The sequence below is a fragment of the Heptranchias perlo genome, chromosome 8 (genome assembly GCF_035084215.1).
Source record: "Heptranchias perlo isolate sHepPer1 chromosome 8, sHepPer1.hap1, whole genome shotgun sequence".
Classification (NCBI taxonomy): Eukaryota; Metazoa; Chordata; class Chondrichthyes; order Hexanchiformes; family Hexanchidae; genus Heptranchias; species Heptranchias perlo.
The window spans coordinates 76,131,000-76,158,218 of record NC_090332.1 but is presented as its reverse complement, the minus strand read 5'-3'; the positions used below and the strand labels follow the sequence as shown (position 1 = coordinate 76,158,218).

Sequence of the window (27,219 nt, the reverse complement as noted above, 5' to 3'; positions counted from 1 at the left end):
TAAATCATTGGCTAGACCTCAGCTAGAGTATTGGGTCCAATTCTAGGCACCACATTTTAGAAAACATGTCAAGGCCTTGGAGATGGTGCAGAGATTTACCAGCATGATACCAGGAATGAGGGAATTCAGTTATGTGGCAAGAGAAGCTGCGATTGTTCTGCTTAGAACAAAGAAGGTTATGGGGAGACTTAATAGGTGTTCAAAATTATGAGGAGTTTTGATAGAGTAGATAGGAAGAAACCGTTTCCACTGGCAGGAAGGTCGGTAACCAGAGGACACAGATTTAAGGTAACTGGCAAAATTCCCGGCCGAAGTCTAGACCAGTGTTGTCCAATTGAAATCACTGACACTATTTTAGCCACATGCACTAATTTTAGTATAAAATGCCTTACATACATTCACACAATACAAGTAAAAGTAGTTCACATGTGCATATTTACTTAACAAACATCTACCACCATTCAGTACCCAAGGAAGCACTCATAACGATCAAAAATCACTCGCACACTCTGCTTTTTGTCTTATCATTTTACCAACAAACGCACAAAAGGATGAAGTTCACATGCACGCACCATACGAATATGCACGCTGTGTCTATTACTCATTTTTAATTTATTAATCAGAAATGGTTAGCCACATTTGGATTCCCAGTTAGCCACATGTGGCTAGCGGTTAATGTATTGGACAACACTGGAACACTGGTCTAGACTAAGTCTAAGTCCAGTCTAAGTACTATTCTAAATCTAAGGAGTAAAGGTTATGAAACTCAATGGATGGAAAATCATGCAGCCCGTGGATCAAGTACAATGCCCCCTCCATGGTTAAATTCCTGGTATGCACTCCATCACTCCAAGCTCTGCACATGAAACACTAAATCTAAGATTGCAAACTCATTGATGAAATTATCTCTACGATATACAAAATCTATTTAATGTACATCGGGTGCAGGAAATAACTAGTCCAAAAAAGGAATGAGTTAAGCACAAATGTAAAAAACAATTGTTTCAGACTTTTAATCAGAAACCCTATTTTCAAATGATTAGTGATCTCACAACAGGTGCACGCCCGGAAAATAGCCTTTGAGTTTATTTCCCTTTGAGGTACAGCATGACTGGAATGTGTGCGAACTACAGAGAAACAAAAACGTTTGAACGTTTGATTTTTACACCACGGAGAAATCAGTCTTCAGAGACCGCATGTAAAAGCACCTCTTGTCCACGTGACCATCAAAAAGCAGACCCAACAATAACGTAACACAGTCCAAGAAGAACAAACCTGCTTGTAATAGCCATGTGTGGCCAAGATCACAAAAGTCTCTGTCCACATATCATTCTTCACAGTAACGTTCACCTGTTAGCAGTGATCCCAGCCCATCAGGTTAGCACTTCAAAGGAACCCGAGTGCCACTTGGCTCAGTACACCAGACGCTTTTGCATTCCAGCTGAACAAACAAAATGTACTGGACCCTAACTTTATATGGTGTTCAGTATAGAACAAAGTGTACTGTACCACAATGTGCCATTTCCTACACATAATGTAACAGGCCAAGACTGAGAAGATGGAGATCATAGTGCAAATTCTGTGTTCCCATCCTATAGTACACTCCAATCCACACGCATCAAACTTGATCAATATTGAGGTCCCCTCTAATTTATCTTATAAAACTTATATATTAAGTAGGCATGAGTAGTAGAAATAAACCATTATTTTGTGCAAAACAGCCCACCTGTCAAAGTCTTGGTCTTGTTTATCACATAAATTAAGGCACTCAGCTTGGCACGTATTACCGAGATTCGTCAGAAGGGAAACTATTTTGTGCTCTCAATGGTTGGAAGCAATTACCCAACATACAATGGGCAACAAGCTAAACTAGGGCATGAAAGGAGACTCTAGCCGCTTGTATAAGTGAAGTTTGAGTGGAGCTCTTACGCAGAATCTTCAGCCGGTAACAGTTTGCTTTTGATTCCGGTTCTTAAGGACCTTGCTGCAAAATGAGATTGCAAGGGTCGGGGAGGGTAATGCGCTCTTCAGGGAGGTACTGCTGTCCTTCTCCCTCCCTCTCTGCCTTTCTTTAAACTGGGTTTCGCTTAAAATGCAAATTATTTTGGCAATTTTATTTCTAGACGGCTGAAGGCAAGGCTGCCAATGATGGGACGAGGGAGGAGGGTTGCACATGAGACCAGAAGCAGACATTACTTGAATGTCAATTGTTTTTTTAAGTGACTAAAATCTTGGTGCATTCAGATTTATGTATTGTTGATCTATAGGTCTTTCTTTGTTTGAAGATTTTCATATTTAGAGAGCCGGTCTGTTATTTTGCAGGCTCTCTAACCAGAGTAATTATATATCGACCATATAATTATTTATAGCCAACAAGAATAAACATACAAAGCACGCGAGCGTCTTAAATCGCAGCTGGTAAGTTGTCAAAAAGCACAACATAAACTTACTTTGTTTTGAAATTCTTGGATGCAGCCCATCGTTGTATTTGAATATTCCGACAGTTTTGATATCCATACTCCAAAAAAGGCCCAATCCCTTTTACGCAGCAAATTCCAATATAGAAACACATTGTATCCCACTAAACAACTGGAACGCTAAGAGAAGAGAATTCTTTGAAGAATTCCACTGCTTTCCCTTTCGGTTTCATGCACCGATGGTGTTAGCCTGTATGATTTTTTTAAATTCTTGAAATCTAATGAGCTGTTGCCGCATATATACCTAATAAAGACAATAGTTTCTGCATCTTGCAAAAAGGTTTCTAGTGTTGTTTTAAAAGGTAAACCTAGTGGCTGAGTGTCAGCCGTGGCTCAGTGGTAACACTTTCACCCCTAAGTCAGAAGGTTGTGGGTTCAAGTCCCATTCCTTGAGCACAATCTAGGTTGACACTCCAGTGCAGTACTGATATAGTGCATTTATAAAGGCAGTGTAAAAATAAGGACAGAATGTATGCCTAAAATGAAGACTGAATTATATCTATGTGCCCTATTCTAATTCTCTCCACCTGCTAACCTCACTTTTCCCGATGATTACACTTAATATTGACTCCCCATGTGCAATGCCAAAGGAGATCAACTAGTTTTATTTAAAAAAGGTAAAATCTCACTCACCTATATAAATGGAACATGATTGGTACTGAGAATTAGATTTTAAATACTGCCTTTTCCACTCTCTGATTATATGGGGAAAGAAATGAAGATGCAGCACCTGCAAGAAAAATTATTATTGAATATGAAAAGATTACAGGTACTGGGAGAGTGCACATAATGCAGGAATGACACTGATATCATAAAATTTACATACCTTGATGCTCTCTCAGAGTATAAACCACTTTTTCCCAAATAGTCATTGTGGTTAAAAATAGTTGCGACCATAATCCACATTTTTTCAAAGTAAAGGTTTTAAATTGGAATATTCTTAATATAATCATATTCATGTTGTGCTAACTCCTCCCTGAAACTTTAAAATAATCTTTTAAAGAAAACTGATGAAAATAAACCGTATGTTTAAGTTATGAGGAAGAAAAATATTAATTTTTATTCAATTTGAATTAGTATTTTAACATATATTGCAGTAAATATAATTTAATAAACTGAAACCAAAACTGTGATATTCTTCTTACGACCTGCATTAGGGAACTGTAGTGCTAGTAACATGCTTTGTTAGTTTATCACCTATTTATCACTATCTATCTATTAGTGTATTAAATATGGTCTTCACATTGCAGATGCCACACTGCAAACGTCACTTTGTTACAGATGCAAAATGATTTTAAGAAAGAGAAAATAAATTTGCAAAGTTCCTTGACCAAACAATTAAACTCTGAGTGACCTGAGCTTGTGTTTACTTAACAATTAGACTTTGTTCGTCTTAAAGAGACACAACTCCATTGTTGCAGATTGTACATTACATGGCATGAAACTCCTGCGATTAGAATGGTGTGTCAGCATGCATTTATATCCCACTTGCTGCTTCACATTTTGGCATCACACTTCTGTATATCCAAATATCTTCCACCTAATGGGCTTAAATTGCATACTGATAAAACAGCAACAATCAAAATAACATAAGCATGAGCAATGAGGAAAATCTACCAATTTTTAAAAATGCAGTGAGTGCACCAATTTTTTCAGTAATTGAACTACTGAGGCCAATTTTCCTCTCCCTCTTCCACCTATATTTCCAGGCTCAGGCTGTTGGCAAGGTCTCAATGCACTTCAGGTTCAGAAATGCCACTGATAATAGCCAGCATCTTCGGAAGCCCAAAGGCCTCCAGCCCCACTGATCCACTGCGCAGATCCTGGAAAGGAAAGACAACATGTGTGGAGGTGTAAGGGGATTGCTGCCAGCCTCTTCTCCGATCCTTCAATCTGAGGGGACTGAACGCAACCTCCATGGCCCACCTTCAGAGGGCGCTGTAGCATTTAAACCTCCACCAGATGTACCCATGTCAATTACATATGGCCGCCTTTGTGAGGGCAGTCCCACTCCACCCAGAAAATAGTGGGAAACGTACAAGAAAAGTAATAAGACCATCTAGTCTATTAAATATGCCCCATCCAGACATGGTGCAGCCCACGTTCACCATCAACCAACTCTCCTATCCCTCAATCATGCATTCTCCTAGGAGAGGCAAAGATAAACTTTTCCTCTATTGTAGGAACCTGCTCTACGGTTTGCAACTGAAGCAGACCATCCCGTTCCATCACAAGCACTTCTTTCTCTGTGTTCAATTTAATCAATGGAAACAGTCTCAGGAAGGGCAAGAGCAGCCAGCACTGGACAGCTTACTCGGCCTGGACATCTCAAGAGATATTATAGCAATTGCATTGCCTCGGAAAGATGGCCTAGAGCTCCTGTGGAGAGTCTGTGAAGTTCTGTTAAGGAATGGACTGACGTGCAAGCAATCCCATGCATGCCTCCTTGGTGGAGCTGGGCTGGGGCCTGCCTCAACTACATTTGCAGTCAGGGGTATAGAACATCTCTGGTACTGAAAAGATGAATGCTGATGAGAATCTTTCCAGCAGGCCATGAAAGCCCCAGGAAGAAGAATTTCTTCATGTCCAAGTGGGCCTTGAAGGTCTAATAGCGCTTTAAAAAAAAATGGAGTCCTTCAGAGCCAACTTATTACACACGTTTCAAGGTCCTTCAAACTTCTACAGAGATGCTCCTGCACAAAATGGAAGGTATTTCAGCCAATTCTTTTTGGAGGAGGAGAGGTGCATAGTATTGTCTGAACTTTTATATAAGGATGAAAATCTACAAATTAGAGGGGAACAGTCTTGTCTCTGACACAAAGCAAAATGCTGCGGATGCTGGAAATCTGAAATAAAAACAGAAAATGGGCATAATACAATATAATTACACCAATTACGCCTTGTGTGATTTATTTCATTATATTCATTTTTGAACTTTCATTTGTTGCACTGTTTATGTTCAAAAATATTATAAATGTGCTTCAAACTAAATCAAAATGTTATTCACAAAATTTATTTCACCATAGGACAAAGTTCAAATGCCTTGTTCACAAAGTTATATAAATGGCACGTTTGCATATAAATTTAAAAAGGCTAAAATATTCTGAATGTCCAGTTACTGAAGGCCAGACAGTGGCTGTGTACATTCTGCAGGGGTTTAATTCAGAAGACATGCACCTCCAGTGGAGGGGTCGCACTTGGAGTTGGGAGAATCAGGGCTATGCGGTCCCATCTCCGACCTACATTCTTTGTGAGTGTGGCCCCCAACCCCCGCTGGGAATGTGGACCCGTCCCTCAGATCTGTTTTATGAGTGAAAATCATTCTTTTAATTACACCAATTAAATAGTGTGTAGATATCAGGATTACAAAGAGAAACTTTGAAACTCGAATTATATATAATGAACCAAATGAAAATCATTAAATAAACAGAAAAATCAAAAATCTGTGGAATGCCTAAAATGCAGAATTTCTCCTCCAAAGAAACCATGTTTAATTACCAATATTCACTGCTATTGGCGACTACAATAATGGGTAACAGAGTGTTATTGCAAGTCAGTAAATTAATAAAGAAACCCAGAGAGCAATACTCCAGAGGGTAGAATTTCCACTGTTTCCTTGGGGTATTCGCCAATCTTCCACCGAAGTCACGACAGTGAGGGAAAATTACTGGCACAAGAGTTTGTGCTGGCCTTTCCACTACAGGAATTTATCCTTACCTTTCCACCACAAGGGTAAGAAAGTAACACTGATTTTCTGTCCAAAGCTAGAGGATAAACTCTATATATATGCAGCAACATTGCCATCAGTGCTACACAGGAGTATTCAGTCTTACTTTCTTATTACCTCTAAGCCCTCCATTCTCTCCAACTACTGCCCTATCTCCAACATTCCCAAAACTCGTTGCCTTGCAATGAGACTCCCACATCTCTCACCCTTCCTTCTTTGAGACACTCCAATCCTTCTTCTCCACCCCCCTGAGACGGCACTCACAAAAGTCGTCCTGTGCGACTGTGATCGTGGCTCTTCAGCTCCCCTCATCCTCTTGCTTGACCTCTCCACCACCTTCAACACCATCCTCCTCCAATATCTCTCCTCTGCAGGCCATCTCTCCATCTAGCACTGCTCTCTCCTGGTACTACTTAGATTATTCACAATGAAGACACTACATCATCTCAAGTGGCTTCTCCTCCTCTGTACCCCAGAGATCCATCCTTGATCCCCTTCTCTTCATCCTTTACATGCTACCTTTGACAATGTCAACCAAAAGCACAGAGTCATCTCCATCTATCCACCAGTGTCAGCCAACTCTACCACGCGATCTCCTCTATTGATCCAAAACCCTGTTGTGTTACACTATTCAACTACTTATCTGACATGAAGACTGGCTGAACCAAAATTTCTTCCAGCTGATTAGGGACAAGGCACAAATCAGGAGTGTGATGGAATACTCTCCACTTGCCTGGATGGGTGCAGCTGCAACAACACTCAAGAAGCTCAACACCAAACAGGACAAAGCTGTTAGCTTGATCGGCACCTCATACATCACCTTAAACATCCACTCCCTCCAACAATGGCGCACCACGGCTTGCAGTGTATGCTGTCTACAGGATGCACTGCAGCAACTTGCCAAGGCTTCTTCGGCAGCACGTCCCAAACCCACAACCTCCACCACCTAGAAGGACAAGGGCAGCAGGCTCATGGGAACAACATCAACACCAAGTTCCCATCCAGATTACACACCATCCTGAATTGGACATATATCGTCGTTCCATCATCGTCGCTGGGTCAAAGTCCTAGAACTCCCTACCTAACAGCATTGTAGGAATACCTTCACCACACGGACTATAGTGGTTCAAGGCGGCGGCTCGCCACCACCTTCTCAAGGGCAACTAGGGATGGGCTAGCGATGCCCACATCCCAAGAATGAGAAAAAACATTTTTTTTAAATTGGCGGCTGAACCAAAGTCCCCCTTCTTGGGTCCCCACCAGTACCTATATGCCTCTGGCCTTGACTCCATCAATCTCCCTGGCTGCCATCTCAGGAGCTGCCAAAAGAAGTTCAACCACTTGATCAGGGCTGGCAAGGTAACACACCCACCATGCTCTCCCTTTCATCTTTGCCCACCAAGGGTGCTATCACACTCTTCACCCTCTTAAAGCAACACTTACACACCTAACCCTTCACACTGCACTGTTAAGAGCGCCTCTATCTTCCCTTCCTGCACTATGGCTACCCAGCTCCTCTAACAGCTAGCAAATGCCTGGCGGAACCCCAAAACACCTTCCTTCACTGTAACACCCTCACACACCCACCTATTACTTCGCCTCTCACATGCCAGTTGCCACACACTCCTTAACTGCCAACCTTGCCCTTACTGACATCTCTTTGCAGGAGAAGTTGGTGCAAAATGCCCACCAAAGACAGACCACCAGACCCTTCACCCCCTACGAGGGTAAGGCCAGGCAGCTTATGGTCACGCACAGGGCTATTGCTGTGGCTGTTGCCCAAGTTGAAGGCATCTTGCCGGCACCAGGTTAATAACTGAGCCCCTATAATGTATCCCAGGCAGTAGCATTGCACCAGTGGCACAGGCTTCCACCACCGTGCAGATCCATGGAAGGACTCTGCTGGAAGATGATGATACTGATGAGGAGGAGGAGGACCTGGAACCTTTCTTTCCCATTGTCACTTATAGAGATGATGATGATGATGAGGAGGAGGAAGACCAGCTCCAGCTGCTTGTCCACCTGACTCAACTCACCCTGTCTACCTCTGCCCTAAACCCCTCCAAGCTATCCCCTGCGGCACTTGCTTCCTCTCTCCGCTGGAAATGGCACGGAGGTTCACCCCTATCGAGATTATCACATCAAGATTCAACTTCTCCAAGTGCCCTCAGCACCTTTGTAAGTTGCAACTCATTCAGAATACCAAGGGCCTGTGTCTTTACCCACACAAAGTCGCACAATCCCAAGACCCCCACCTCTCCGAGCTCCAATGACTCTGTAATTCGATATGTAGGTCAGGAGGAACTGCCACACTCCTAACGGGAACAGGTTGCTTTTAATTTTACTGTAGAAAAATGTCTCACGGGAACTTCACAGCAGCGTAATCAGACAAAAATGGACGCCGAGACGAAGAACGAGATATTAGGAAGGGTGAACGAAAGCTTGGTCAAAAAGGTGGGTTTTAAGGATAGACTTAAAGGAGGAAAAGGTGGTGGAGAGACAGAGGGGTTTAGGGAGGGAATTTCAGGGTATGGTGCCAGATGGCAGAAGGTCGATGGTAGGGCGAATGGAAGGGGGATGCACAAGAGGCCAAAGGCAGAGGAATAGAGAGATTTTGTAGGATTGTAGGGCTGGTGGAGGTTATACAGATAGGGAGAGGCGAGGCCATAGAGGGATTTAAACACGAGGATAAGAATTTCAAATTTGAGGCATCGGAATACCAGCTCATTGTTGATGTTTGACCAGGCAACCTGATTCTTTAATGGAAGCTGGTACTGGGGGCTGGGATCCTTCTCACTCAGCTCCAGATAACCCTGTATGCCCTAACTGGACAAGCAGCTGGTGAGCTGTGCAGTTTTACCTAGTTAAACTCCTGCAGCAGCCCAGGACACATTTGTGGGATCCACAAGCCCGGTCTCTTGGCTGAGCTCTCTGGACTTTGGTAAGTGAAGGGTGCCCATAGGGGAGAGCATTTGAACTCCATATTGGGCAAACAGAACCTCTAACCATACAGATTTCTCAGCTGTTTGGAGACTCTCAAACATGTTGATGCGTATCTGCACTTGTCAGATGCCCTCCACAGCTTTGCCTCTACGCTACCTTAAAAATCTCCTCCAACCACAAGTACCTTGCACGCGCACTCCAACTCCTTCGACACCCAGTTACCCTTGTTCCATTGCTGGTGGCCACGCTTTCAGCTACTGCCGCTGCCCTATGGAACTCCCTGGATTCCTCTGCCCAGCTACCTCACCACTTGCTTTGAGAGCCCTTCTCTTTGGCTGTGCCTCAACTCCCGCCTCCCACCTTCTCCTTTTTCCTTCTTGCTCAGCCTCCACAATTTTGTCTCTGACATCTTCCTGTGGGTAAGCAGCACTTTAAAAATGTAATTTAGAAAGAAAAGAAAGAAAGAAAGAACTTTAACAACCTCAGCATGTCCCAGAGCTTCACAGCCAAGCTTTTGAAGTGTAGTCACTGTTGTAATGTAGGAAACGTGGCAACCAATTTGCACACAGCAAGGTCCTAAAAACAGCAATGTGATAATGGCCAGATAATCTGTTTTAGTGTTGTTGGTTGAGGGATAAACATTGGCCAGGACACCAGGGAGAACTCCCCTGCTCTTCTTCAAAATGGTGCCATGGGATCTTTGTCATCCAACTGATGTCTCCTCTGAAAGACGGCATCTCCAAGTACTGCACTCCCCCAGTACTGCACTAGGAGTGTCAGCCTAGATTATGTGTTCAAGTCTCTTGAGTGGGGCTTAAACCTATGACCTTCTGACTCAGAGGCAAGCGTGCTACCCACTGAGCCACAGTTGACCATTTAGGTTTACGGTTGGCAGGTCAGCACGGGAAAAGGGGGCTGCAGAAAGGTGGTGATATTTTGCAATAATCAATATGAACACTACTTGGAGTTTGCACACTAACATCATTCCATTACCGGTATAACTCAGATCTATAAAGCTTCTAGGCTTCTCACGATGAGCCACTCTTCAGTCTTCGTGCTGGCAACGCAGTCATTGGCTTGGGGCTTGGATGGTTCAGACTGGTGGCCAACCTTTGCCTAGCCTCATATCCTGCCGCATAGCCCTGGTGTAGCTTACCCACCGAATTCTCGAAGCACAGAGTAGTCACTGCGGAAGAGTGGTGAGTCTGGGCCAGCCTCTCAAGTCGTTTGATTATTTCATAGTCAGGAAGTGCGAGAGCGTTAACATTCAGGCCCAGTATCCGTGAGACAACATCTCTGAAATTCACCAGCTGAAACAAGTGTGCAACATTACATTAATCACCTGGTTAATTCGTACTCACGCTTAAAGGTCTAACTTTAGACCAAGGCACTGCAAAACTTATCAAGGTACAGTTAACGTGTGTCCTACTGAGAGCTCCCTTTCACAGCCTATTCAAAGTAGAATCATAACCCGTTTCGATTGAAAAAGACAGGTTAAAAAGTGAGTGGAAATAGCAAAAGAACAACAACTTGCATTTATATAGTGCATTTAACATAGTAAAACATCCCAAGGCACTTCACAGGAGCAATTATCAGACAAAATTTGATACCAAGCCACATATGGAAAATATTACAACAGGTGACCAAAAGCATGGTCAAAGGGGTAGGTTTTAAGCAGCGTCTTAAAGGAGGAGAGGTAGCAAGGCAGAGAGGTTTAGGGAGGGAATTCCAAGCTTAGGCCCTAGACAGCTGAAGGCACAGCCTCCAATTGGTGGGGTTAGGCCAGAGTTGGAGGAAAGCTGAGTTCCCTGAGGATTGCAGGGCTGGAGATTACAGAGATAGGGAGGGGCGAGGCCATGGAGGGATTTGAACACAAGGATGAGAATTTTAAATTTGCGGCGTTGTCAGAGCGGGAACCAATGTAGGTCAGCAAGCACAGGAGTGAAAGGGACTTGGTGGGAGTTAGGATACGGGTGGCAGAGTTTGGATGAGCTGAAGTTTACGGAGGGTAGAAGATGGGAGGCCGGCCAGAAGAGCAAAAGTTCTCCTGCAAGAAGGTCCTGATGAAGAAATTTGTGAATATTCATTCAAAGAGTAGTCAGAATGAAGTAAGGAGGCAGTATGCAGAGATGTACAAATGCCATTATAAGATATAAGGCATGGTTGGATTCAGGAAGAAAGGCTTTTCTGATTGTATCAGGGAAGGGTAAGGGGGAAGACTGTAACATCATTTACAAGGGATTTGGGTAAGAATTGAAAAAGGAAAAAAATTAACGGGCAATAGGAAAGGACGGGGTGACAGGATTAGACTGGACAGCTCCAGTTGAAGAGCTGGCACTGGCATGGGAACGAAGGGCCGAATGTAAGTTTGATGATTTGGCAGGGGGATGGACACCAGAATGAAACACTAGAAAGGAGAAACAAGGTGCAGAAAGGAATGAGAGAGACAAACAGCACTAGAGTAAAGAATAGTTCAGAAAGAGGAGGGATTAAATCGGGGGCAAATGTGAAGCAGCCTAAGATGAGTTTGGAATGCATGTGTGTAAATGCACATAGCATGGTAAATAAGGTTGGTGAGCTGCAGGCACAAGTTGCCACATGGGACTATGATACAGTAGCAATAACAGAGACTCAAAGAAGTAGAGGACTGGGTACTTAATATTCCTGGCTACAAGGTATTCAGGAAAGGTAGGGAAAGAAAGAATGGAGGGGGAGGAGCAGTATTGTTCAAAGAAACTTATAGCACTGGAAAGGGATGATGTAGTTGAGGGGTCAAAGGCAGAATCAATTTTGTTAGAATTAAGGAACAATAAAGGAGCTACTAGGCTACTGGGTATATACCATAGGCCACCAAATAGTGGGAAGTTGATAGAGGAGCAAATTTTCAGGCAAGTTACAAAAAGATGCAAGAACTATATAGTAGTGATAATGGGGGTCTTCAATTATCCTAATATAGACTGGGATAGTAACAGTGTAAAGGCCAAAGGTGGGGAGAATTCATGAAATATATACAAGAGAACTTTCTTGATCAATGTGTTTCCAGCCCAACGAGGAAGGAAGCAGTGCTGGATCTAGTTCTGGCGAATTTGTGGGGGAGCATTTGGGGAACAGTGATCATGATATCATTAGGTTTAGAATAGTTATGGAAAAGGGCAAGGAACAATCAAATGTAAAAATACTTAACTGGAGGAGGGTTAATTTCAGTGAGTTAAAAAGGGATCTTGCCCAGGTGGATTGGTATCAAAAATTGGTAGGCAAAACAGTAATTGAACAATGGGTGGCCTTCAAGGGAGAGATGGTTCAGGTAGAGAGTAGACACATTCCCAACAAGGGGGAAAGGAAGGACATCCAAAGCTAGAGCTCCCTGGATGACTAAAGATATAGAGATTAAAATAAAACAGAAAAAGGAGGCTTATGACAAATGTAAGATTCATAATACAGTAGAGAATCAAGCTAAATACGGAAAGTACAGAGGAGATCCAAAAAAGGGAATAAGATGGGCAAAGAGAGAGTACGAGAACAGATTAGCGGCTAACATAAAACAGAACCCAAAAGTCTTTTATAAACATATAAATAGTAAAAGGGTAGTCAAAGCAAGGGTGGGGCCAATTAGGGACTAAAAAGGAGATCTTCTTGTAGAGGCAGAGGGTATGGCTGAGGTACTAAATGAATACTTCGCATTGGTCTTCACTAGAGAAGAGGATGCTGCCAATGTAACAGTAAAAGAGGAGGTTGTAGTGATATTGGATAAGATAAAAATAGATGAAGAGGAGGTACTTAAAAGGTTGGCAGTACTCAAAGCAGAAAAGTCATCCGGTCCAGATGGGATGCATCCTAGGTTACTGAGGGAAGTAAGGGTAAAAATTGCGGAGGCTCTGGCCACAATCTTCCAATCCTCCTTAGATATGGGGGCTGTGTCAGAGGACTGGAGGATTGCAAATGTTACACCCCTGTTCAAAAAAGGGGAGAGGGTTAAACCCAGCAATTACAGGCCAGTCAGCCTAACGTCGGTGGTGGAGAATCTTTTGGAGACAACAATCCAGAACAAAATTAACTGGCACTTGAAAAAGTATGGGCTAATAAATGGAAATCAGCACTGATTTGTTAAAGAAAAATTGTGTTTGACTAACTTGATTGAGTTCTTTGATGAAGTAACGGAGAGGGGTGATGAGGGTAGTGTGGTTGATGTGTATATGGACTTTCAAAAGGCATTTGATAAAGTACAACATAATAGACTTGTAAACAAAATTAAAGCCCATGGTATTAAAGGGAGCGTGGCAGCGTGGATACAAAATTGGCTAAGGGACAGAAAGCAGAGAGTAGTGGTGAACGGTTGTTTTTCAGACCGAAGGGAAATATACAGTGGTGTCCCTTAGGGGTCTTTTTGATATATATTAATGACCTGGATTTGGGTATAATTTCAAAGTTTACAGATGACACAAAACTCAAAAATGTAGTAAACAATGTGGGGGATAGTAACAGACTTCAGGAGGACATAGACAGATTGGTGAAATGGGCAGACACATGGCAGATGAAATTTAATGCAGAGAAGTGATACATTTTGGTAGGAAGAATGAGGAGAGGCAATATAAACTAAATGGTACAATTTTAAAGGGGGTACAGGAACAGAGAGACCTGGGGGTGTAAATACATAAATCTTTGAAGGTTGCGAAGGCTGTTAAAAAAGCATATGGGATCCTGGGCTTTATTAATAGAGACATAGAGTACAAAAGCAAGGAAGTTATGCTAAAGCCTTATAAAACACCGGTTTGGCCTCAGCTGGAGTATTGTGTTCAATTCTGGGAACCACACTTTAGGAAGGATGTCAAGGCCTTAGGTGCAGAAGAGATTTACTAGACTGGTGCCAGGGATCAGGGACTTCAGTTATGTAGAGAGACTTGAGAAGCTGGGGTTGTTCTCCTTAGAGCAGAGAAGATTAAGAGGAATTTGATAGAGGTGTTGAAAATCATGAACGGTTTTGATAGAGTAAATAAGGAGAAACTGTTTCCAGTGGCAAATGGATCAGTAACCAGAGGACACAGATTTAAGGTGATTGGCAAAAGAACCAGGAGTGACATGAGGAAACATTTTTTCCGCAGAGTTGTTATGATCTGGAGTGCACTGCCTGAAAGGGTAGTGGTAGCAGATTCATTAGTAACTTTCAAAAGGGAATTGGATAAATACTTGAAGGGAAAAGAATTACAGGGCTATGGGGGAAGATTAGGGGAATGGGACTAATTGGATAGCTTTTTCAAAGAGCTGGCACAGGTATGATGGGTTGAATGGCCTCCTTCTGTGCTGTAACATATTTGATACTATGATAACTCTAAATATATCAGGAATCTACAAAGAAGCAGCAAGAAATATTCAAGAAACAGTTGGACACAGGACAGCTGAGGTTCATCCCACTTATGTCAAAACAGTGGAAATGGCAACAGAGGCCAATGTGGTTTAGGTAGGAATGCAAAACCTTGCAAAAGGGACAAACATTCAAAGTATCTGGCAAGGAAGGGAACATGGAAATTATAAAAACAAGTTGAAAGAAGATGAAGAAACAGAAGCAGAAAGAACAGACCTCAAACTGCAGAAAACATCTCAACTCAAGAGTTTCAAACAGATTTCCAGTAAACAAAGGGCAAATATTTTAGCATATTCACATGGCATTCTTCTTTTCTAATTTCTGGCCTATAGGCCCTGAATTTCCACAGAGAATGTCCCGATCTTCCACTGTCACTTCAGCACACTTAAAATGACTGCAAGTTGGTTAAGGGGAGATTTAATAGAGGTGTTCAAAATAATGACAGGTTTTGATAGGGTAAATAAGGAGAAACTGTTTCCTCTGGCAGGAGGGTCAGTAACCAGAGGGCAAAGATTTAAGGTAACTGGCAAAAGAACCAGGGGGAAGATGGGGAGAATTTCTTTTACGCAGTGAATGCATTGCCTGAAAGGGTGGTGGAAGCAGATTCAATAGTAATTTTCAAAATGGAATTGGTTATATACTTGAAAAGTAAAAACTTGCAGGGCTATGGGGAAAAAGCAGGGGAATGGGACTAATCGGATAGCTCCTTCAAAGAGCCAGCACAAGCACGATGGGCCGAATGCCTTCTTCTGTGCTGTACAATTCTATGATGCTATGAAGTAAACTGAAAATGGAGAATATGAAAATAACAACGCTGCTTTGCAGTAGAGATAAAAAGGGGGAAGAGAACACAAATGAGAGGCTTTATCAGGAACACATTAGAATTGTTAACAAACTACTTCTCATCTGATCTCATATAGATGAGAGTCAAGGTGCCCGAGGGTGGAGTTTGTGAGGTGAGGCTCCTGGCAGGTTGCCTCGATTGATGGGAGCACGGATTGGAGAATCAGGCACGGAGGTCAGCCTGCTCGATTCGGGATGTTCCCGATGTCCTGGTCATTAAAATGAAACACCTAAAAATGGGGAACAGTATGAATGAGGGGCGCTCGGCCTCCTGGGCCCGATTCTCTGATCTGCGCTGCTGTTGAGCGATACACCGCATCCCCGGTACAGCCTGGCAAATTTATCCTCAGACTTCCATGCATGGCAGAAAAGGGGGAGGGGAGAAAGTGGAGGTGAGGCTAGGCAGTGGGCAGATAAGAATGGAAGGTCTTGAAGTAGACAGAGCTTCAATTCCAAAGAAAGAAAGACTTGCGTTTATATAGCGCCTTTCACGACCTCATCATCTCAAAGCGCTTTCCAGCCAATGAAGTACTTTTGAAGTATGGTAATTGTTGTAATGTAGGGAAACGCAGCAGCCAATTTGCGCACACCAAGCTCCCACACACAGCAATGAGATAAATGACAAGATAATCTGTTTTAGTGATATTGGTTCAGGGATAAATATTGGCCAAAACACCAGGGAGAACTCCCCTGCTCTTCTTAGAATAGTGTCGGGGGATCTATTACGTCCACCTGAGAGGGCAGACAGGGCCTCGATTTACCATCTCATCCAAAAGATAATGCAGCACTCCCTCAGTACTGCACTAGGTGTATCAGCCTGGATTATGTGCTCAAGTCTCTGTAGTGGGGCTTGAACCCACGACCCTCTGACTCAGAGGCGAGAGTGCGACCATTGGGCCATGGCTAACACTTAAGGTTGAGCAGTACACGAGGTGGTAAATGGGCTAAAGTCGCTCATCAAAGGAAGGGAATCTAGAGTGAGGCCAGGCCGGTCCGTGCAACTCATACCAATTGATTGTCTAGGATGATGGCTTACCTGCTTGCCTCCTAGATTGCAGCATAGCTTGGTGGAAATTAGAAAGGGAGGAAGTAATAAGCAGCAAATCCTTAAAGATATTTTAAGGGGGGAGAGGGGGTGACCATCACAGCAGAAATCCAACCTGCTCTTACCCAGTTAATCTCCGACTCTTCAAGCAGGCAACATCCAAAATTGACAGGGGAGCCATGCAACGTAGCATACCTTGACTTCCAAAAGGCTTTTGATAAAGTATCTCGTGAGATACTTCTTTACAAATGAGTATCAAGGATCAGACATGGATTGAGGTATTTAAAGTTATGAAGCTGTTCAATAGGGTAGATGTAGAGAAGATGTTTCCACTTGTGGGAAAGACCAAAATTGGGGGCCATAATTATAAGATAGTCACTAATAAATCCAATTGGGAATTCAGGAGAAACTTCTTTACCCCGAGAGTGGTTAGAATGTAGAACTCGCTACCAAATGGAGTAGTTGAGGTGAATAGCATAGACGCATTTATGGGGAATCTAGATAAGTACATGAGGGAGAAAGGAATAGAAGGGTGAGATGACGTAGGGTGGGAGGGGACTCGTGTGGAGCAAAAATACCAGCGTAGACCAGTTGGGCCGAATGGCCTGTTTCTGTGCTGTAAAATTCTATGTAATTCTGTGAATTTCTATATAGAAAGTAGAGAAGCCAAACTGCAGTACAAAAATATTGACCAGACTTATTTAAAAATAGTTCTTTCTCTCTGATGCCTGCTAACTTGCTTGCAGCAGGAGTCAGCGTTGTGTGGGCGATGTCAGATAGGGTGTGAAAGACATGGTGTATTTTGCCACTCACTGAACACGATTGATTCCTCATCTTGTTGCAGTGTTAGTGATTCAAGAACAGAAAGAGCCTAGAAGGAGCACTTGAGACTGCTCAAGCTTTCTGCCTCTGTGCAACTTAGATTATTCTTTTTTTACATTTTTCCCATGTATACCTGAACCTTTCCAGTTACCACAGAAAAGAATAAGATACACGCGGGACTCAGGATAGTTTATGCCTCCAACTGTACAGTCTTCAGGAGAGCTAAGCTCCCCCCTCCAGACACACACACAAGTACACATGCACCGCACGCACACACACACACACACACATATACAAATTCATACATACAGAGCTTATATAGAGAATAACCTATATCCAGGAGTGATCACACTGTATTAAGGGATCAGAGGATGCCATAGGTTAAGTAAGGATTATTTTATAAAATTGCACCCTGGTGTGGAGCCTCGCCCTCTGGGAGTACAACTCAGGAGTTCCAGCAGGTGATTCCCACGTGCACCTGATACGCACTCCTAGCAGAGAAGGCTCTTTCCAGTAGCAGGACTTTGTGAAATTGACCCTAATGTTCCTTTCGAATCTTGACGGTCACTTCCTGCCCCACTCAACCAATAACCGGTTAATTGTAACTTGTAGTAAACGGACTCTGAAGTGATTTTAGGGACAGACATTTGAAAGTGGCGCAAATGCCTAACAGGATAACCTGCTAGGGATGCACTGAAGTTGGTTATTCCATCAGCGGTAATTGAAGTACTAACATTTAGCTCAAGGAATTCTTAAAATCAGGGGGGCAAAATTGGACCTCTTTGCGCTCATATTCCAGGTACAAAGAGGTCCAATTTAGGGATCCAACCTCCCGTGCCCAAATAGAGTTGGAACCACGTCCGATGTCATATTGGTTAGGATGCTTTAGAGGTGTCCCTAGTGACTGCCTAAAACAGGCATTAGGCCCCGTGAATATGCTAATCAGGGGTCGAACACCTGTTTTAGGACCTGAACCAGAAAATGGTTTGCCCTGAACGCAGCAGGGGTCTACCCCCTCCCGAATGCCTCCACCCCTCTCCCAAATGGCTACACCTCCTCCCAATTAGCCCCATCCCCTCCCAATTAGCTTCACCCCCTCCCGATTGCCTCCGCCTGCCTCAGTTGCCTCCACTGCCTCCCAATGTCTAGACCACAAGTCTCCCCGGTTCTGCCTTGGCACAGAAACTCTGCCACACTTCTCACTGATTCTCTAAAATGACTATAGAACGTTGATCATTCTATGGTCATTACCCCTCTCATTCTCCTTAACAATGGGCAGAGGAAGTTGTACCTCTGTGAGGCAGAAGGTATAAATCCTTCATCAAAGCATGTCTGCAGTTTAGCCTGCTCCACAGTAACACTGGCCTAACATATTGGAGTAAAACACTCCCTCTTCTGGGCAAGTGAGACAGGAAAACTACTACAGGTACCAACTCCAGCTCAGAAGAGGTCGTCGATACAAGCCACACATATTGTTTTAGAATCGGGGTGTAACCACCTCTCAGTGTTCGAATGTTGTTCACAAACTATTAACGGGGCATTCTGTTTTGTGTCTGCGATCCCGGATTACGTACAGGGATATCGGACGCATGGGGTGGGCAGAACGCCAATTACACAGCTACCCGATTCATCGTCCGTTAATAATACGCTCTTTGGGCAAATCCTGCTCTGTGCCTTTCTACTAGATGGAGATAGGAACATAAGAACAGGTGTAGGCCATTCAGCCCCTCAGGCCTGCTCCGCCATTCAATTAGATCATGGCTGATCTGTTCCTCAACTCCATTTACCCTGCTTTGCTCCATATCCCTTGATACCCTTAACCAACAAAAATCTATCTATCTTAGTCTTGAAAATTTCAATTGACCCCCAACATCCACAGCCTTTTGGGGAGAGTTCCAGATTTTCACCACCCTCTGTGTGAAGAAGTGCTTCCTGATTTCGCTACTGAATGGCCCAGCCCCCTTGTTCTGGACTCTCCCACCAGAGGAAATAGTTTCTCCGTATCTACCCTATCAAATTCTTTCAGCATTTTAAACACCTCGATCAGCACCCTCAACTTTCTAAACTCAAGGGAATGCAAGCCAAGTTTATGCAAGCTGGCCTCATAATTTAACCCTTTAAGGATGGGGGAAGGTAGATTCTACTGTTAACACTCCCGGAGTGGAGCCTTGCTCAACGGGAGGGTGGATCAAGGCGAGGGTGCCAAAGTCAGTGCACCTGATTCATGGCCTTCCTGATCTTCTGAGGAATTTTAACAACCGAGAGCATTGGGATGGCGGAGCCACGTTGACCTTCGCGTTCAATTGTTGACCTGCTCTCCACTGGCAGCACCACCTGGTAACATTTACCCCAAGGTGCCCTTTGAGCCACTTGAATGTGTTTCTGCATGTCACACACGGCTTTCAAATATCTGTTTTTTCCACATATACTTAACTGTGACTCCCTGGAACTGGCAGCTGTGCTTTGAGTCTAGTCTGTGTTAAAGAAAGAAAGAACTTGCATTTAAGGACGTCCCAAAGCACTTTACAGCCAATGAAGTACTTTTGAAGTATAGTCACTGTTGTAATGTAGGAAATGTGGCAGTCAATTTGCGCACAGCAAGGTCCCACTAACAGCAATGAGATAATGACCGGATAATCTGTTGGTTGAGGAATAAATATTGGTCAGGACTCCAGGAGAATTCCCCTGAATATGCTTTGAATAGTGCCATGGGATCATGCCTCGGTTTAACGTCTCATCCGAAAGACAGCACCACCGACAGTGCAGAACTCCCTCAATACTGCACTGGAGAGTCAGCCTAGATTATGTGCTCAAGTCTCTGGAATGGGACTTGAACCCACAAACTTCTGACGCAGAGGCAAGAGGGCTACCCACTGAGCTATGGCTGACACCTCTTGCACTTCGTACAGAATGACTCCGTGCTGCCGGAAATGGGAAACATTCCACTCTCCGATCATGTCACTCTTCACCTTGTTGAGCAGAAGGATGAATATTCCTACCTGTCTCTCTCTTTTGGCCACTTCCTCCAGGGTTTGTTTGAGTGTCTTAAGCTCACTGCTCACAGCCTCCAGTATGTTCTGGGCTCGATCTTTCTCCTCCTTTGCCTCAAATTCAGTGAAGTCCAGCTCTGACTTTGTGGAGTTTAGCTTTTCTTTAGCTTCCTCCTTCAACTTCCACAGCTTCTTCACAGATTTATTCAGCTCCTCTATAGTTTTGTTTTGCTCCAGTGTTTTAATCTACAGACGTGTTGGAGGGGAAGACAGTTGTATCGAATGGAACTGAGCACACTTTACAGAGAATCAATTAACAATAAGATTTTCTATTAAATGAAGAGAAGTGTGTAAACGCTTATCTGACACCTCACTGTAGAGGGCAATTTACATCTCAGCATCAACTGGCCAATTAAGGGTACTGGTGTAGTGGTTATGATACTATGCTAGTAATCCAGAGAACGTGAGTTCAAATCCCACCATGGCAGTTTAAGAATTTGAATTCAGTTTTAAAAAGCAGGCATCAATAAAAGTGACCATGAAGCTGTCAGACTGTCATAAAAACCCAACTGGTTCACTAATGTCCTTTAGGGAAGGAAACCTGCCATCTTACCTGGTCTGGCCATATGTGACACCAGTCTCACACCAACGTGGTTGACTCCTAACTGCCCTTTGAAGTGGCCTAGCCAGCCACTCAGTTGTATTACCATCTACTCAGGGCAACTAGGGATGGGCAATGAATGCTGGCCTTGCCAGCAGTGTCCACATCCCTAGAATGAAAAATTTAAAAAAATAGTAGTTCTTTAAACATCAAAATCAGGAATATTTTCTGAGTTTCTAGTTAACTATGGCCACTTGATTTATACAACATGTGTCAGCCAGAGGATCAATTCACGAGGCCGATGCTCCCAGTGTGGAGCTGAACTCAAAGGGAGCATGGGTTGGAGTGAGGAGTGCACAGTACAGCAATGATTCTTCAATCCGCAATCTTGCTGGAAGGATAGGTCAATGCAGTTACCATTCGCAGTTATAATTTATGACATCATCTGGCTCTCTCTTCAATGTGAAGAGGAACATGGCGGTTGGTACGGAACTAGGAAACAGCCACCATTTACAGCAGAGAGTCAAGTGGCACATTTTCAAAAGCAGGCAGTCAAATTCACATTATTGAATTGCTGGAGCCCCTATTCCACTTACCCTGTCCAGCTGCAGTAACCCTCAAGGCTAATTGGTTGTGAGATCGTGGTGCCGAAATTTACCGGAAGGCGGGGAGGAAGCAGGGGCATGTGTTTGCAGCCGGGAAACCTAGAAATGCCGGGAATGTGGAGGTCCTGCCGATTTAACGGGAGGACCTCACTATCATTTTTTTTACTCCGTTTCCCGTCCAGCAGTCGGCCAGATTGAAAGGAAGGCTGGCTACCAAGAAGGAAAGCCAGCGGTAGAAGGCCACAGCCGGGGGCCATAGAGGATGGTCCCCAGCAATCGGAAAAGATCGGGGCATGGTTGGGGGGGGCTTGGAGCACAGCAGTGAGGAGGGAGGGAAAGATCAGGGCATGGTGCGGCGGGGGGAGGCAGATCGCGCGGGGGGGGGGGGGGGGAGGCAGACCGTGCGGGGGGGGGGGGGGGGGGGGGAGGCAGACCGTGCGGGGGGGGGGGGGGGGGGGGAGGCAGATCGCGCGGGGGGGGGGGGGGGAGGCAGATCGCGCGGGGGGGGGGGGGGGGGGAGGCAGATCGCGCGCGGGGGGGGGGGGAGGCAGATCGCGCGGGGGGGGGGGGGGGGGGGGGGGGGGGGAGGCAGATCGCGCGGGGGTGGAGGAGGCATATTGCCCCGGGGGTGGGGGAGGCATATTGCCCCGGGGGTGGGGGAGGCATATTGCCCCGGGGGTGGGGGAGGCATATTGCCCCGGGGGTGGGGGAGGCATATTGCCCCGGGGGTGGGGGAGGCATATTGCCCCGGGGGTGGGGGAGGCATATTGCCCCAGGGCGGGTGGATCATAGGGAGGGAAGCAGAACACCGGGGGGGGGGGGGGGGGGTGCGGGTGGGCGGGCTGATCGCGGCAGTCGACTTACTTCAGGGGCCAGGGGAAGCATTCCTCCTCCTTCTGGCCCACAAGCAGTGCTCTAAAAAAACACTTACTTGCTGGATCCGTCAGCTCCCCCCTCATAAGAACGTATGAAATAGGAGCAGGAATAAGCCATACAGCCCCTTGGATCTGCTCCACCACTCAATAAGATCGTGGCTGATCTTCGACCTCAACTCCACTTTCCCGCCCAATCCGCATATCCCGTGATTCCCTTGGATTCCAAAAATCTATTGATTTCAACCTTGATTATACTCAACGACTGAGCATCCACAGCCCTCTGGAGTAGAGAATTGCAAAGATTCACCTCTGAGTGAAGAAATTCCTCCTCATTTCAGTCCTAAATGACCGACCGCTTATCCTGAAACTATGACCCCCAGTTCGAAACTCTCCAGCCAGGGAAAACATCCTATCACCATCTACCCTTTCAAGCCCTCTCAGAATCTTATACTTTTCAATGAGGTCACCTCTCATTCTTCTAAAGTCCAGAGAATATAGGTCCATTTTACTCAATCTCTCCTCATAGAACAATCCTCTCATATCAGGAATTTAGCTGCCTCCCTTTAGCTACCGGGTTTCCTGAGCCCTGGGAAACCCAACCTGCAGCCGTTAAATTCGAATGGCTCCCAAAATCAGAGGACAGAAGCCTTATTAAAATATTATAATGACCGATCTGCCTCTCCAAAGTGAGTTACTCAGACGCCCCCAAACCCGCCATGGTTAAAATGGAAACAGGTGCATTAGTGGCGTGTTTGAGGTTGGGTTTCACATTTCTACCAATTTAACCGCCCCCCCCCCCCCCCACCCCACGACCCTCTCCTGGTTAAAAGCCCCTCCATAACTCCACCGGCAGAATACCGGAACGGAAGCCAATCGTACATGGATCGACGGTAAGAGGGCTGGGAATTTTGGAATTACCTTGAGCTCATTAGTGTCGGACAGCTTTGCTTTCAGATCCGTGCTGGAGGTGTGTGCTGAACGGAGTTCCTTCTCAAGACGTTCTACCTTTTTCTGCAGCTTCCGCACGGTTAAGTTGGCCTCGTCTCTCTCTACTGCCAGCGCAGTTTGGGTCTGTTTCTCCACATCCAGTTGGGTAATTTTTCTCCTCAGCAGGTCCATGTGCAACTCTTTGCTATCTAACTTCTCTTTCTGGGCTTTAAGCTGGAAGAGTAAAACGAATTAGTACCTTCCCTTCTCATATTCTCTCAAACTGAAAGTGGTTCAATCTTTAAGGTGTCAGCCTTGGCCCAATAGGTAGCATTCTCACCTCTGATTTAGAAGGTTGTGGGTTCAAGTCCCACTTCAGAGACTTGAGCACATAATCTAGGCTGACACTTTAGTGCAGTACTGAGGGAGTGTTGCAATATCGAAAGTGCCATCTTTCAGATGAGATATGAAACCAAGGCCCCGACTGCCCTCTCAGGTGGACATTAAAGATCCAATGGCACTAAGAAGACCAGGGGAGTTCTCCTCGGCGTCTTGGCCAATATTTATCCCTCAATCAACATCACTAAAACAGATTATCTGGTCATTATGTCACTGCTGTTTCTGCATTATCTGGTGATTATCTCATTGCTGGGAGCTTCCTGCGCACAAATTGGCTGCCACGTTTCCTACAATGCAATGTAACTACACTTCAAAAGTACTTCATTGGCTGTAAACCGTTTTGGGAAGTCCTGAGATTATGAAAGGCGCTATATAAAAGCAAGTCTTTCTTTCTTTGGGACTGAGTAGAGGGATATTTACTGCCTATCTGGCTGTGCTGCTCCTAACCTGGGAGTGTTTGATGCTGAAATGGGATGAGTTCCATTCGCCGGCTCAAACATCCCTTACCTTGAAGAGCACAAACATTTTTGGAAAGGGAGGCGAAAAGTGCCTGAATTAAGTAGCTCTGAAAAAGCCTGGAGTGAAAATTAATTCGCAAGCCTTACTGCAAGCCAGTGTAAATAAATTCTCATCCTGGGAAGCTCTTGATTACAAATTCCCCATGTGCAGTTGTTGGGCGAATTTATTGCAGGTTTAGGTGTTAAATCCACATCGGCTGGACGTAACAGTAACTTGCAACTTCCAGTCCCTGTTAATGCCGAGTAAAACACATAAGAGGTGGCTTGGTGGGGGAGGGACCCAATTAGTATTTTCAATTCAAAATGTACGCAACAACGAGCATGAAAACACGCACAGCAGGAACTGTAGGTCGAGTTGCTGGAAGTATAACTAGCCTTGGTTGTAGGAAGTATTGGGACTGATTTTAGGTGCCCTCCCACCCCCCGCCTGCCATGAACAGGGTGGTGTCGGCCTGAAAATGTACTCTCCCCTATCATGGACTCTACTCACCCGTTCAATCTCCATCCACATTCCATTTACATTCTATCCTATCATGGGCTCTACCTGTGAGAAAGAAAGACTCTAGGGGAAGGACGTACCATCCGTGGCTAACTAAGGAAATTAAAGATAGTATCAAATTGAAAGAAACAGCATACAATTCCGCGAAGGTTAGTGGCAGGTCAGAAGATTGGTCAGAATATTAAAAAACAGCAAAGAATGACTAAAAGAATAATGAGGGAGAAATTGGAGTACGAGAGAAAGCTAGCTATAAATATAAAAACAGATAGTAATAGTTTCTACAGGTATTTAAAAAGGAAAAGAGTAAGTAAAGTGAGCGTTGGTCCTCTAGAGAGTGAGTCTGGGGAATTAATAATGGAGAATAAAGAAATGACGGATGAATTGAACAGATATTTTGTGTCCGTCTTCATTGTAGAGGATACAAATAACATGCCAGAAATAATTGTGAATCTAGAGGTGAAAGGAAGGGAGGAACTTAAAACATTTACAATCACCAGGGAAAGTGTTCTGAAAAAATTATTAGAACTAAAAGCTGACAAGTCCCCAGGTCCTGACGGACTTCATCCCAGGGTCTTAAAAGAAGTGGCTGCAGAGATAGTAGGTGCATTGGTATTAATTTTTCAAAATTCCCTAGATTCTGGAAGGGTCCCATCAGATTGGAAAATAGCGAATGTAACTCCTCTATTCAAGAAAGGAGGGAGACAGAAAGCAGGAAACTACACGCCAGTTAGCTTAACATCTGTCATAGGGAAAATGCTAGAATCTATTATTAAGGAGGTTATAGCAGGGCACTTAGAAAATCTCAATGCAATCAGGCAGAGTCAACACGGCTTTGTGAAAGGGAAATCGTGTTTGACTAATTTATTAGAGTTCTTTGAAGAAGTAACAAGCAACGTGGATAAAGGGAAATCCTGTGGATGTGGTGTACTTGGATTTCCAGGAGGCTTTTGACAAGGTGCCACATCAAAGGCTACCACACAAAATAAGAGCTCATGGTGTAGGGAGATAAAGGATTGGTTAGCTAACAGGAAACAGAGAGTAGGCATAAATGGATCATTTTCCGGTTGGCAAGATGTAACGAGTGGAGTGCCACAGGGATCAGTGCTGGGGCCTCAACTATTTACAATCTATATCAATGACTTGGATGAAGGGACCAAATGTATGGTTGCTAAATTTGCGGATGACACAAAGGTAGGTAGGAAAGTAAACTGTGAAGAGGACATAAGGAGTCTGTGCAAAGGGATATGGATAGGTTAAGTGAGTGGGCAAAAATTTGGCAGATGGAGTATAATGTGGGAAAATGTGAACTTGTCCACTTTGGCAGGAGGAATAGAAAAGCAGTATGTTATTTAAATGGAGAGAGATTACAGAACTCTGAGGTACAGAGTGATCTGGGTGTCCTAGTACATGAATCACAAAAAGTTAGTATGCAGGTACAGCAAGTGATTAAGAAGGCAAATGGAATGTTGTAATTTATTGCAAGTAAAGTAGAGATGTTTTGCTACAGTTGTACAGAGCATCTAGAATACTGTGTGCAGTTTTGGTCTCCTTATTCATGAAAGGACATAATTACTTTGGAGGCAGTTCAGAGAAGGTTCTCTTGACTGATTCCTGGGATGAGGGAGTTATCTTATGAGGAAAGGTTGGACAAGTTGGCCTGTATACACTGGAGTTTAGAAGAATGAGAGGTGATCTTATTGAAACAGATAAGATCCTGAGGGGACTAGAGGGGTGGATGCTGAAGGGATGTTTCCCCTTGTGGGAGAGACTAGAACTAGGGGCCACAGTTTAAAAATAAGAGATCTCCCATTTAAGACGGAGAAAAGGAGAAATTTTTTCTCTCAGAGGGTTGTGAGTCTGTGGAACTCCCTTCCCCAGAGAATGGTGGAGGTAGGGTCATTAAATATTCTTAAGGCTGAGTTAGATAGATTCCTGATTAACAAGGGAGTCAAAGGTTATAGTAGGTAGACGGGAAAGTAGAGTTGAGGTCACAATCAGATCAGTCATGATCTTATCAAATGGTAGAGCAGGCTCGAGGGGCCGAATGGCCTACTCCTGCTCTTAATTCATATGTACGTACGTATATACCCACCCATTGAATATTTAAACTGGAGATTTAAAGTTATCATTACTGATGTGCACTGTAAAGATATAGGAGTAGATTTTTGTCTTCACTGCGTGGGCAGTAATCTGCTGGGATGGATCGCCCAAACCCTCTGATTTTCAGTCCATAGAAATCATTAATAAAGGGGTTCCATAAAGGGGCGTGCAATCTGCCCGGCAGATTACTGCCCAGGCGGTGAAGATGAAAATATATGCCATAGACAGATAGACAGATAGGAACAAGACAGATAGGTAGGAAAGAGCAAGAATGCCCATGAAAAAGTAGATTGTACTTGGACTGTGGAAGGAGATTAAATGAGTGGATAGAGTCCATGATAGAGTAGAATGTACTTGCACTGTGGAAGGAGATTGAACGGGTTTGTGTAGAGTGTGGAAGGATCGTGACTGATGAGTTGATTGGCCTTTTCTTGTTCTTAACATAACTAATAACATACCACCTCTCAGATTTCACCAATATACTAAAAA

At 44.3% G+C, this 27,219-nt stretch overlaps 1 protein-coding gene across 1 annotated transcript in view; it reads right to left on the bottom strand.

Annotated features, from left to right (window-relative positions):
• Positions 1 to 3,511: 3,511 nt before the first annotated feature.
• ccdc170 (coiled-coil domain containing 170) overlaps positions 3,512 to 27,219 on the bottom strand; it is an 85,022-nt gene continuing 61,314 nt past the window's right edge. Inside the window, exons 11-14 of the mRNA XM_067989368.1 lie at positions 23,206 to 23,448; positions 20,216 to 20,452; positions 10,141 to 10,457; positions 3,512 to 5,323 (exon numbers count right to left, since the gene is read on the bottom strand). Of these exons, the coding sequence (XP_067845469.1) occupies positions 10,176 to 10,457; positions 20,216 to 20,452; positions 23,206 to 23,448 (762 nt within the window). The 3' untranslated portion in view covers positions 3,512 to 5,323; positions 10,141 to 10,175. The remainder of the gene's footprint in view (positions 5,324 to 10,140; positions 10,458 to 20,215; positions 20,453 to 23,205; positions 23,449 to 27,219) is intronic.